A 14,439-nucleotide genomic window follows, 5' to 3' on the forward strand; every position below is an offset into this window, starting at 1 on the left:
TCATCTCTTTTAAGCAGTTCTTTCAGGAAATATTTTTGAAATTCCTTTCAGATTCTCTTTTGCAAATGTCTGCAAAAATTCATTTGGAAATTCCTGCACAAAACTGTCAATATATTTATTCAAAAACTTCTCCAAAAAATCATTTGACTGCTTCAAACTTTAGTCCTTAAATAATTTATAAATAACTTCCGTTACTCATTAATTTATGGAAGAATTCCTAAAATAAACACCAAAAGACTTTTAAAAAGAATAGTTGAAAAAAAAACCGAATATTTTATTGAAAGATTTTTGGAATGAGCTCATAAAAACATTTACGAATGAATTTCCGCAGGAAGTTCTGAAAGAATTCACGGAGAATGTTTTAAAAGAATGAAGAGAGAGAGAAGGTGAGAGATGAAGGTGAGAGAAGTTCTGTAGAAATTCTTTGGGGTAAGTTTTGAAGGAATTCCTTACGCAATATCTTGATTTTTTTTTACGGAGTTCATATAATAATTGCCAAAGAAATTTCAAAAGGTTGAATTTTCGAAGGATTTCTCAAAGAAATTTCCAAAGGTATTACTTTAAAAAGCTTCCTAAACAATTTTTGGAAAAACTACCAACGGAATTTCTTTAGAAATTCTTTAAGGAGTCTCCGAAGGAATTCCCAACGAAATTTCCGTAGGAACTCCTGCAACAATTTTCGTATGCATTCATTAAATAATTTCGAAAAAAATTTGTAAAGGATTTTCTAAAGAAATCGGTAATGAAAATTCTGAAGGAATCTTCGGAGAAATTTCGTTAGAAGTCTCCAAAGAATTACATAAAGAAATTTCCGGAAAAATTCCTGAAGCAAGTTTTTTTAAAGAAAACTTTTCGGAACTAAATAAGTTTACTAAATACTAAGCGACGAGGCGACAACATCCCAGCTCTGGGTTACAGTAGCAGTTGATATTCCAGCAGATGAGGTCCTGGTTTAGATGAATCCCAACAACCAGTTAAACAATTTATGTATTATTTTACTAGATAAAGCCTCGTTCAAACTCTAAACTAATCACTAAACTAATCAACCAACTTATTAATTAGCCAAGACAATGTATGTCACTACACTGACTAAGAGACACCATCACATGAGGTAGATTTGAAATTGATTTCTGACGAGTTGCACCTTAACATGAATTGTCATAAGACAAGTTTAGTACTACAGTCGGGATTCGGTGGTTAGGATCTTAATACTTGGGTCACTTTTTTAGTTGGGCTGGTTTGGCCATGGCCCAACTAAAATGCAACCGTACGTCAAATTTCAATGTAAACACGGAAAACGGGATTGGGCGTCACTGGACATCATTTGTGATGTTCAAGTCGAAATACACGTGTTCAAATGGCTGTCAGTTGGCCCAACTAAAAAACCGAATTCGTTAGTTGGGCCGAGGTCGTGGCCCAACCAGCGAATCGCGACTGTATTTACTCCACCACGTTGTATAGCTTTACAGATACGTATTTCGACCTCAACTGTTAAGCCGTGTTCAGTGTCTCGTGCTTGACTCGACTCGTCTCAAGGTTATTGTTTTTACCCTTCTTACACCCTAAGAAGGGTATAATGATCGCTTGAAAAACCGACTTTTTATCCGAGGCTCGGAGACCCAAGTCGTATATACCAATCAACTCAGCTCGACGAACTGAGCACATGTATGTATGTGTGTGTGTGCGTGTGTGCGTGTGTGCGTATGTGTGTGCGTTACAAAAATCTCACATCAAGATCTCAGCCGTCCGTGGACCGATTTGCACGATTTTAACACTAAACGAAAGCTATGACTTTGTCATTGTACGAGTTCAATTTTTTTTTGCAATCGGACATTTGGTTCCAGAGATATGTGAGAAATACGAACATGAAGTGTATTTTCAGAAAACTAACAAAATAATGTCACATAAATATCTCAGCCGTCTGTCAACCAATTTGCATGATTTTATCTTTAAACGAAAGCTATGACTTTGCCATTGAACCCATTGTATTTTGTTTTTGCAATTAGACATTGGGTTCCGGAGATATCTCTGAAATACGAACATAAAGCATTAGACGTATCAACTTCACACATTGGTAAAATATGTCGCATCAAGATCTCAGTCGTCCTTGGACCGATTTGTGCGATTTTATCTTTAAACGAAAGCTATGTTTTTGTCATTGGACCCATTAATTTTTTTCTGCAATCGGAAATTCGGTTTCAGAGATATCTGTGAAATACGAATATGAGACATATTTTCAGACTATTAATGAAGAATTGTCACACCAATATCTCAGCCGTCTATGACCCGATTTGAACTCTTTTGGGCTTAAACAGAAGCTGTAATATTGCCATTCAAGGCGGCAAATCAAATCTGCAGTCTTTTTGTATTTTTTAAAAATTGTTAAATTTCCAGAAATATCCCTTTTTTTATTTTGAAATCGTTAAAAGCATGATAATATCAGTTATTTTATATTCAATTGAATATGCATAGAAATTGTAATATGCACTGGGCACACACAACCATTCAAAAGTGTAAGAAGGGTTGCGTTCACTGTAGGTGGATTAAGTCGGGTTTTTTTTATTGCGATTAGTCATCGGCGTGGCAAAATTATGATCAGCGGCGCGCCGACCCTAAATCGTCGGCGGCGGCGGCGTGAGTAAAACCACCGGCGGCGGCGGCGTGGCGCGGCGGCGCACAGGTCTAAATAGGACTACATAAACCAAACTGAATTTGTTCACATTAAAATGACCCCTGTTTCCTGAGTTGTACGCCTTCGATCGTGTTGAAAAAAAAACACGATGGCCGCACGTTTTTATACAGATACTTTTCACACATTTTTGATGATTGTGACATGATTTCAAATGTCTCGACAATATGTTAGGTGTTTTGATGGGTGTTGATTTCAACATAGACCATACCGAATGATAAATTCAATCCAAATCGGGTGAGTAGGAAGGCAATTCCTTTTTGTTCGGAAAACCCTAGGATAGGATGTGACAACTCAATTGAGACTGCCTTGTTGTTTTTAGTCGGTTGCTCTGACGAGGTGGTCGCCAGTGCAGCCAAAGTAATTTGGTAAAAAATCTTCCAAATATCGTGTATCAGAACTTGATGTTTTCTTCTCGTTTCATCCATTATTCATGTAAGAGAAGCGAAAGACTAACAGAGAGAAGTTTTCGCTACTGAAAAAATGAATTTGAGATCGAAAATGACGAAAAGGTGAATGATAATGTTAAAAATCAACAGTTTTAAACCTTTACAGCCCTTGAGAATAATTTATATTGCGTTTGCATTTCAATATAAATTTATTTTTCATCAAAAAACTGGAACACAAACATTTACGAAATTTTGCTTAATATCAACTTTACAAATCTGCAACACGGCCAAACTAACAACATGCTGCCCTACGAAAAACGCGCCGGCACCAATCGAAGTAATCGATTGTCATTTTCAACCAATCAGCAACCGGTACGATTGTGACAGCAAATCGGTACGATTTTTACTGACTACTTGGCACATCCTATCCTAGGGAAAACCGTAAAAAAAGCATTCACAAAGATTTTTTTATACCTACATGAAATGACGCTCAGTGTATACATCTGTTACAGCCTGCTGAGTTGTTATGCCCATATAGCTACCGATTCAGTCCATTATTGTCTGTTTTTGATTTGTAGAAGCAAACTATCAAAATCTGTACGGATAATTTGCAGACACCCGATTGTACAAATTGGTTTTGCTTAATTTTTGATGTCCTTAGCACCAGTTGTCGCACTAGTAGTCCCAATTTGGCCAGTCCCATAAGAAAAAAATGGGATTTGCCAAATAAGGAACCAAAATTAAGAATAGTGCCACAACTGGTGCATGCGTTCCTATTATAGATTATTCAATTTTGAGGATAATAACAAATTGTATTGTGGTTTTCACAGCTGTTCTAAGGAGCAGGAAGTAAAACCTTTCGCTTGATATATAAAGTCCACCCACATGCCTTTTACTAATTTAAAAAAAATAGTTGTTTCTATGTATGGCGACAATTGGTACACCCACCATTTACAATCAAATAAAGTAAAATGAAATGCTGCAAAACATATCAACGGAAGAACAGCTTTACAAAAACTATCAACTTTTGTATGTGGAAACATATTTCCTCAGAAGTTCTACGAATATAAATTACAAATGTAAATTTACGTAATTTACGGAATCCTACGCTTATGCTTACAAGGTAAACTGGAGACCCCAGTGCACGAGTGCATCTAAATGTTAGTTTACAAATCATTACCCCTAGCACCATCAAATAATTCTAGATTTGTACCGTGTGTCTCACCTTAGCGCCTTCAAGTACTCAGTAATAATATTATGTTGAACAATACAACATGCTCTCAATGAACAACCATTAGCCCAGAATAAAAGACTCATTTCCGGGAATAAACACAACAACAATAAACTGCTTCAACCGTTAAAGCATTGTAGAAAGGGTCCCTCTTCAGTTCCACTCATTTAGCATCAAACAATAACACCAAATGACAGCCTTTGACTCGGCTGTCCGATATCAACAACACCGTACAATTAACCATTCCGTTCAATTGGAACCTTAGTTCACCTTCGACCCAATCCTCAAATTATCTCAAAACTCTTCCACATAGAAGCATGAACCTTGCAGTAACATAAGTGATGATGTGCCTGTGACAGCTTCCTCCTCGTGGTAGCATAGAATGCACAAGGGGGTATGTTATTAGTTGCCCTCCTTCGCCAAATTGGTTTGATGCGCTTCTTGGGCCGAGTTCCGTGCACATCGCCAGATGACTATACAATCATCAGAATGCAACTTGCAAATGAACTTATGTTTGTCTGCCTGGGGATCGCTACAAAAGTGAGCATCAGCCGGGAAGCCTCACGAAAACGGGTCGCGTGCCTCTAATTGGCACACGAAGTAGACCCAATACACTTGAGAACTTGAGTTCTTGTTCGCTACATTTGGTCGCAAAACTACGAATGTAGCCTTAAAAACTACAACTGACGCGTTTCATGCTTGGTCATCGATCTTGATCCGTTCCGAAATCGTGTGCGCAGGATCATAACAAACTTGCGAAGGGGAACGGCAAGTCAAGTGATGCTGAAAAGTATCAGATTACGTCGGTCCGGCCGGATGGTACCCTAAAGGTCGTCGCCGTCGACATCGATCGGCGATGACTTTCAAATAATATTTTGAGGAGAAGTAGGCCTACACCATGCTGGCTTCTGCGTTCTCGAATTCAAATGCTGCCCTCTCAGTCAGCTTCGTTCATCCTAATTGGGTCAATTTACAGTGAGCATCCCGTCGCCTACTATGCAGCAGCCAGCGGGACATGTCAAGGGAAGATGTAAGTGGAGAGTGACTCGTGCACGACACGAGATCAACTACCGACAACAATCCGTGCTGGAAATATTTTACGCTAGCTACCGTGGAGGTCTCGGGAATCTACATCATGCATGACAGCCGACCTACACGCTACACAAAGTGGGGGAAGAACGTTCACGCGGGGAAATGTGTGTTGAGACTGGAAAACACTTCAACTAGAATTATTGTTGTTGTGACTCACAGTTGCCGAGATTGGAACACAGCGGTACGGTACAACTAAACCTAGAATCAAATTCAAATACAGTAAGATAAATCTATATACATAAAAATGAATTTCTGTCTGTCTGCACCTTTTAGACTCCGAAACTACTGAACCGATCGGCGTAAAAATTTATATGCAGAGGTTTTTGGGGTCGGGGAAGGCTTTTAAGATGGTTCGAGACCCCTCCCTCCTTTGGAAAGGGGGGCTCCCATACAAATGAAACAGAAATTTCTGCATAACTCCAGAACTAATCAATTTTAGGCGAAACGAAGTTCGTCGGGTCTGCTAGTACATAATATAATGATTGGTAATATATAAAAAAGAACAAATTTAATTCGGGTTTTAATTCGAGCTGGATCGTTCTTGAGCTTTGAATTCTTACCAACATTGCCCATAAAGCCCCAAACGCAATATAACGGAACGGCGCCGGAAACGGCAAATTTGACAGAAAATATATGGGCTGACTGTCATTTTTTCCGTTTCCGTCGCCGTTCCGTTGTATTGCGTTTGGGGATTAATCGTCGTCATATCAAAATCAAATGATCCTATCATGCTATTTTCTACATTTTAGCTGGTGACCGACCACTGTGCGGCACTGATCGTTTTTCAATGAATCGTTTAACACTCTTCAATGGAAAAAAAGAAGTTGGGTAGAACGCAATGACAAATGTTTCTAAAATGTCAAACAGATAGCTATTAAAGCATACATAGATAGATTTAGAATGTGATCCCTTTTAAGCGGGCTACAAGGGTTAATTGCTTGGCACAGCTCTGATTGAGTATCACTTCAAATATTTGAAAACTATTTCGAGCAACGATTGTGACAGCTGATTTTTTTGTGTTTTTTCTTTCTCTCAGGTCCACATCAAGTCGCACTTCATCATGAATGGCGTATGCGTACGGTTCCGTGGTTGGTTAGACATGGAAAGACTGGACGGTATCGGGTGTCTGGAGTTGGATGAAAAGCGTGCCGCTCAGGAAGACGCCATCCTGCGTGAACAACTGGACCGCTACAATCAACGACTGAGGGACTTCGAAGACAAGCAGCGAACCTATCAACGCACAACGCAAGATGAGTTCGAACAGATGCGCCGCAACAGCTCCGGAATTGGAGTTGGGGTTGGTACGGGAGCAGCTGGCATGTGGAGGAGATAAATCTGTCCGTTCATTTAATGAGCAGGCAAAACTAGTGGCAACTGTGTGATGTTAATACTCTTCTTACCCTTTACATATGTATAATAACATAGGTGTATGAATGTGCTACGCAACAGTAGATAGAAATTATCAATTTGACACGTGATTATATAGATGAGATCCTAACGACACATCACAGAGTTTTAAAGCTTACATGAAGCATGAGCTTTGAATAGATCTTATTTACTACTGAAACAATCACGTGATTTATTGATAATTTGAAATCTGAAACGATTTTAAACTCCTTCTAAATTTACTTTGCAATATAAACCGTAATATTTTTGCCAATATGCTATCCACAATAGGATTGGTACTGATATGCGGTTATAGGCAGTAGAAAGCCATGGAAATGTTTTTCAATATGCGAGAAAATGTTTTCTTATTCGACATCAACAATTTGAAAAATAAAATAAAAATACATTTGATTTTTGTATTTCACGTAATGTACATTTATTGTCAACATGATTCAACAATCAAAAACAGTTCTTGTTATCAGCTATCGTCGAATAATGTTGAATCATTTTTTTTTTTATTTAACGTTAAGTTAAAGGTTTAGTGAAGAAAAACAAAACAATGATATCTATGATATTTCTTTCTTTCGATTTCACTATTTAAAATACAAAATAATAACAATTTAGTATTTCGCCTCCTACCTTAAGTTTTCTGTAGCGAGGAAATGCGATGATATTTTGTCAAAGAAATATCAGTTTCACTGATTTATTTTTATTGATGAATTGGCGAATCGCGTTGTCAATCAGAATTTTACTGACTCTTACAGCTAACTGCTGTAAAAGTCGGTGAGAAGCTGATAAACAACATATTGCAAATTTGCAACAGTTTTATTATCACCTTTGTTGATTTTATATTATATTTTAAATAATGAAGTTAGAAGTAATTAGTTCATCACTGTAGATCTCATACAATTTTGATTTTATTCATTTTTATAAACTGCAAGCAAGATTTTTTTTATGTTATATAAGCAACCAAATCTCAAACTACCAAATATTGATGAAAAAAGAAGATTGATTTTTTTATTGCAAAAGCAGTAATCGAAATAGGTTTTAAGTAGAGAGATCAATAAATATGAGCAAATTTTGTTATGATAATCCTAAAATTCGATAATATTTTTCATTCCGAAAGAAACAATCATCACGTCCATCTGTTACCAGCCTGATCAGCACACCCTGTTCCGTTTCCTCATCCCAATCTCGAACCCTTTATAATGAAGCATCGCTCAAAGGATGCGCACCGGTGTATCGAATTTATTAAATATTAACTGGGTAATAACCACCCAGAATGCATGGCATGAAATGAAATCATCATCGTTGTGTGCCTCTCTGTTGGTGAGTCAGCGTGAAAACACTTATCTAATAAATCGCCAAGAAGCATCACCGACACCAGCCTTCACAGTGTTCCCCTTGTTACGATTCGTTTTCTTTTTTTCAGTCCTCATTTTCAACCCATTTATTACACCCGTCAGCGTACCATGACAGATTAACTCTTTTTTCGGGACTTGCGCCTCCCGTGTTTATGACATTGTTAGAACGAGAATTAGTCCGCACCGATGTTACGTATGTTTTTTATGCTTTTATACTCATACGATCAAGAGGGAACAGGGGATGTTTTTTTTACTCGAATACAAGAGGATCTTAGATAAGTAATGGTATTGAAGTTCTTTTGTCGGTCTTTTGATTTTAGAGTAGATAGGATTTTTTGCTTGGGAAACGAACCAATTAACCAAATCGTTTAACTTTTTTATATTTGACTGTTCAATAATGATTTTGATTAAAAAGTTTAGACAGCGCAAACGTTATTCACAGTAACACTTAATTTTCAGCACCAATGAGATGGATATATGAAAAATTATATTATAATCAACTATACACACGCTCGTAAGTATATGCATTCATTTATTTAGCTTAGGTACAAACGGATAACAATGAATCAACAATTTGACCTCTAATTGCATTGAAGCATGCATTGAAGTTTATATTATTGAACGAGCTTAGTTAAGCTTAACTTTGCTTAGCTTAGACTGACTGACATGTCAATGGTTGCTACTCCATGATTGGTCAGAGCTGGTGTTGATTGCACTACGATCCAAGGGATCGTAGAGGTTGGGATTTACCTAGAATGAAATCGATTAATAACGAATTAAATAATCGATTTGGAACGACCAATCCGCATATTGATTATCCCTGTTGAGTGAAAGCTTCTGAATAGGTTACCCCTAGTTATATAAATAACTCAAAAATGCCTTAAAAACACTAGCCATATCGGCTCTGCCCTTAATTTTTTAGAGTATTTTTCGTGCAAAAATTCGCGAATATTATTAGGCCTTCCATAAAACAAATGACTAATTAAAAAAATGAAGTTTTGTAATCGTTTCTGCTCAAATTTTGAAATAAATCTAAAGTTAAAAGCCAATTTTATATCCTTCCACGATTTGCTGGGTTTATTACTGCACATCACTTCGTCTCGCAGCCCTATTGAAATCAAAGTTTTCAAATATTTTCCGCTCCGCAACCAGAGCAGCCGGAAACATTGATTAACGTTATGGAACATACCATTCTAATTCTATTTGGTATTCATTGACTTCGAAAAAGCTTTCCATTATCTTACCCGCAGAAATCTGTGGGACGCAAGGAAATTCTGATTACGCTATTCTGTCTCGTCAAAGTGCGAAGTTTTTGCGTACAGAGTCCTGCTTAAGGTCACTCCTGACGGAATCCAAGTTTAAAAGTGCTCGCGTTTTCGGGGACACACCACTCGATACGGAGGCAACGCATAACTGTCATTTTTATTATTTCACGCATGCTGCGACGCAGCAAAGCTAAATCAACAAAAATGACAGTTGTGCGCCGCCTCTGAATCGAGTGGTGTGCCCCCGAAAACGCGAGCACTTTTAAACTTGGATTCCGTCAGGAGTGACCTTAACGGAGCTTTGTCTGACCTGAGAATTAGAGACACAAACATGAAAACCTATAACCTAATAACTATAAACCTGCGAGACGGCAATGTCCCGGAGTGCAATGTAATGCCATGAACGCAAGGAGAAGAAGTATAGCAATTATCAATGATATCTATACTTACTCCGTTCAGTCATTATTTGCATTGAATCACTTTAACATCCTCTTTAGTCCATACTTATTGCAAACGTGCTCAATTGCTCGTCCTCATCAACCCAGAACGCAGGCAGAGGTGACAATCCATGACGTTCGCGGTGGGCTGCACAGTTATACGCACACGCGCCACCTTGTCTCAGCGTTACATCTTATTTGTTCAACTAATAATAATTCTGAAGAATCACTTGAACCGTCATGAGTCGCAGCGAGCTGCCGCTCACGTTCGCAATTGGAAATCAATGACATCATAGAGCACTATAACCTAGTTGCTTTCACTTAGCAATGATGCAAATGATCTCGGACACGTGTCGCCTCTTCCTTCCGAATTCATCTAATGGGACGGCATCAGCTGGGTGAGCACAAGCGTCTACGTGGCTCGCAACAGCACTTTGATTTGTTTGCAGGTCACACCAGAGCAATGAGAATCGTACTATTTTTCGTATTATTTAGGTATCAAGTGCCTCACAGTGCGTCTCCATGCCAAGCAATATTGAAATTTCCCCTCACCGTTCGTTGCGGATAATTTACAGTAATGATCCGATTTTACTAGCCAGCTGCAATTCCTACTTCTTTCAGACATTTATTGCGATCCCAATATGTTTCGCCGCCTTCCTGTATTCGCTGGTTCCAGGTACTCTATTCGCTGAAAATATGTGTAGAATTGAGCTTTGTTCGAAAAATGCATGGAACCATCTGTCTGTAAGTCGAACTGCTAAATTTCTTAGTATATTTGTCTCGGAATATATTACGAAATTCATCATTACTGTAGAATTTGTTGCTTAAGACAATGGAGTTTATTGAAAACTCGAAAAATTGTCATCCTTAGCACGGAGTTAATGTTCTTTAATACAACTGTTTCAACTATGACCATGGGCGTAGCCAGGATTTCGAGAAGGGGGGGCCAACATTTTCGGTCTTCTAAATCGTAGTTTTATAAAAACACATGAATATTAACACATGAAACCAAATCGAAACAATAATGATTAAAACAATAATGGATTTAAAAATGCGTGATTCATTGCTCATCAGATATTTTTAAATAAAGTGAGAAAAATATTAACGAACTTAGTATTCAGAAAGAATATAAAATCGGCTATAACAATTATTATAAAAATCCTGCATTCTTCCATAAGTCTTGTCTTATGCATTCTTCCATAAGTTTAAGAAAACTAGAACCATACATCTGAATTTCTAAAGAAATCCTCTCTGAAATAATATTTATTATAAAATAGGCAGAAAAATCAATATGTAAGCTTTCTCCAGGAATTCCTTCGACAATTGCTCCTGGCATTCTATCCGAAATTCTATCAGGGATTCTTTAGGAATGCCTCCAGCAACTTCTTCGGCAGTGTCTTCAGGAATTCCACCATAAATTTTGCCGGGAATTGATCCGAAAATTCCACCATTATTTACTCCAAGAAAATCTTCACGAACTTCTTTATAAGTTCTGCAGAATTCTCTGCAATAATTCAAATAATTTCGTGCTGTTTCCCATAATTTTTAAGAATAAGAATATTCTGCGGAAATTCTGCAGAATTGTCAGTAAACATTCCTAAGAATTTAACGAAAAATCTTCGAATTTCTTGTGTAAATTCCATAAAATTTTCTGTGAATTGTTTCGAATAATTTCTTGTAAAAATTTCAAAGAATTTCTCCAGGAATTCCACCGGAAATTTATACAGAAATTATACCGAAAATGAAATCAACAATGGATGGATCAATGGATCAACAATGGAGTTCCACCGGCATTTCCAATTTCTCTAGGATTTCCTTCGAGAAATAATTCCGGTAGTTCTATCGGCAGTTCCTCTGAGAATTCTTACGGGAATTTGAGCAGAATTGGAATTTATTTAGGCTTCTTCAGGAATTTATATAGATTTTCCACCAGAAGCTCCTCTGAGAATTTCTCTGCGAGCTCCTCAGGGAATTCTCTGGGAGGTCCTCTGATGATGAAGATGGTCCAGCTACAAACCCCAACAAAGGTTTCAGCTAGACGAGATTTGTCTATAAGATGATTTCTCTTGTTTCCGAGAATGCTTCTGGTAGTTTCCCCGGGGTTCCTATGAAAATTCTGCCAGGAGTTTCTTCAGAAATTCTTCCAGAAAATTCCTTCCAGAGTTCCTCCGGAAATTCCACCAGCAATTCATCCGGGAGTTTCTCCGGAAATTCCTCTGGAAGTTCCACCAGAAACTATTCTAGGAAATTATTCAGCATTTTTTCAGAAATTAAGCTGGAAATTCCTCCAGAAGTTCTTCCGACAGTTTCTCTGGGAGCTCATCCGGAAGGTCCTCTAGGAATTCTTCTAGGAGTTCATCCTGAAATTCCTCCGGAAGTTCTTACGGGAGCTCCTCCGGCAGTTCCTTCGGGAATTCCTCCGGGAGATCCACCAGCAGTTTCTACGAGAATCCCTCCAGGAGTTTCACCAGCAGTTTCTCCGGGTGTTTCTCTCAAAAGGAACTCCCGGAGGAACTCCCAGAGTAATTTCCGGAGGAACTCCCGGGGGATTTTTTATAGGAATTTCCGGAGAAATTATCAGAGGAATTCTCGGAGGAACTGCCGGTGGAACTTCTGGAGGAATTTATTGAAGAACCACAGGAAGAATTTCCGGAGGAAATCCTGGAGGAACTCTCGTAAGAATTCTAGGATTAACTCCCAAAGGAACTTCCGTAAGAATTCCAGGAGGAACTCCAGGAAGAATTCTTAAAAGAACCTCCCGGAGGTATTCCCGTAAGAACTCCCAGAGAAATTCTCCGAGAAACTTCTGGAGGAATTTGTACACACTTAGAATAAATCGCCGAATTCGGTAAAATTTTACCGAAATCTCAACAGCAGAACTGTTCGTTAAATAATTTTACTGATTTTCGGTGATTTTGACAGTTGAACAATGGAAAAAATTACAAAAAATCTGTAAAATAATTACCGTATTACCGGTAAAATTTACCGAATACTGTAAAATGAGTTAAGTGTGTAGATAAATGCCTAAAGAAATGCTAAATGAATTCCTGGAAGAAAGCCTGATTGAATTCCCGAAGGAACTACTGGTGGAATTTCAGAGTAATATCCGTTGGAATACCCTAGAGAAAGAGAAAAAATATTTCTGAAGGAACTTCCGAAATCCCATTTCCCGTTAAATTCCTGCCAAATATCGTCCAGAAATTCCCTGTAAAGTTCTTGGAGGTGTTACCGGAGAATTTCTTGAAAAAACTCCTGGAAGAACTCCCGGAGGAACTCCCACAAGCACTTCCGGAGGAATTCCCACATGGAAGTCCTGAAATAATTCTTAGAGAAGTTCCTAAAGGAATTTCCGAAAAAATATCTGAAGGAATTCCCAGAAAAATACCAGGAGGAATTAATGCAGAAATTCCCAGATGAAATCCTGAAAATATTCCCAGATGAATTGCTGAAGAAAATCCCTGCGGATTGTTCCGAAGAAATTTCTGGAAGAACTCTTGGCAGATATCCGTGTAAATTCCGAGTGAAGTCCGGAAGGAATTCTAGTACACTTCCGCGGAAAATCTCCCGGGAAAATTCCTGGAGAAGTACCTGAAGAAACTCCCGAAAAAATACCTGTAAGAATTTCTGGGGAAATACTTGGACGAATTCCAGGAGAAATTCATGAAGATATTTCTAGAGGATTTCTTGAAGGATATTCTGAAGTAATTGCGAAAAGAATTCCAGATTGGAATGCTAGATGATTTCGCTATTGAATGTTTGGAGGTATTCCCGGAAAATTTCCTGGAAATAATCCCGGAGAAATTAAAGGAAGAGTTCCGAGAGGAATGCCCGGAGAAGTTCCTAGAAGAATTTCCGAAGGAATTTCTTATAGATTTACAAGTGAAATTATGGAGCTAAATCGGAGGATTTCCTTCATAAATTTTTGAAGAAACTTGGTAGAATTTTGGGAAGAAATTCCGTATGTATTCTTGACGGAACTCTCGAATGCATGCCTGAAAGAGATGCTTGATTCTTCCTGAAGAGAGAATAGCCGAAGAAATATCTAGAAGTAAATCTTGGAGAGAAGAAAAGAAATCTTCAAGGAATTTCCTCGTGAATTTCCTAAAAAAATTTAGTGGGGGTTTCTAGATAAGGAGGAATTACAATTACATGAGAAGGATTTTCGAACGATTTTCAGAGGAATTTGTGGATAACTTTCCGGAGGAATTCAGAAGTTCCCAGGGGAGCTTCTAGAAGGATTTCAAGGAGAATTTTTGAGTCCGAAATGTTTCGAGTTGATTCGAACTTTCATATATTATGGATCCTGGATGCCCTAATAAGTTTTAAGAATCTTTTAAATTTTAACCACCTATTTCTGTATATGATTGGATCGAAAAGTGCACATGTTTAAGGGAATTCATTTCAGTACCTGTGCAATTTTTTCACAATTTAGGGGGGGCAACAACCCCCCCTGCCCCCCCCCCTTGGCTACGCCCATGACTATGACCATAGGCTTAACTAGAGCCCTGGTCTAGGGGGACATGGCCCCAGCTGATGTAATATATATTTATCAGTCAAAATCACTTTATTATTTATATTTATATTAC

At 38.1% G+C, this 14,439-nt stretch overlaps 1 protein-coding gene across 1 annotated transcript in view; it reads left to right on the top strand.

Annotated features, from left to right (window-relative positions):
* LOC134205625 (protein big brother-like) overlaps window positions 1-7,887 on the top strand; it is a 33,889-nt gene extending 26,002 nt beyond the window's left edge. Inside the window, exon 3 of the mRNA XM_062681043.1 lies at window positions 6,438-7,887. Coding sequence (XP_062537027.1) covers window positions 6,438-6,734 — 297 coding nt within the window. The 3' untranslated portion in view covers window positions 6,735-7,887. The remainder of the gene's footprint in view (window positions 1-6,437) is intronic.
* The last annotated feature ends 6,552 nt before the right edge of the window (window positions 7,888-14,439 follow it).

This window comes from Armigeres subalbatus, chromosome 1, assembly GCF_024139115.2.
Source record: "Armigeres subalbatus isolate Guangzhou_Male chromosome 1, GZ_Asu_2, whole genome shotgun sequence".
Classification (NCBI taxonomy): Eukaryota; Metazoa; Arthropoda; class Insecta; order Diptera; family Culicidae; genus Armigeres; species Armigeres subalbatus.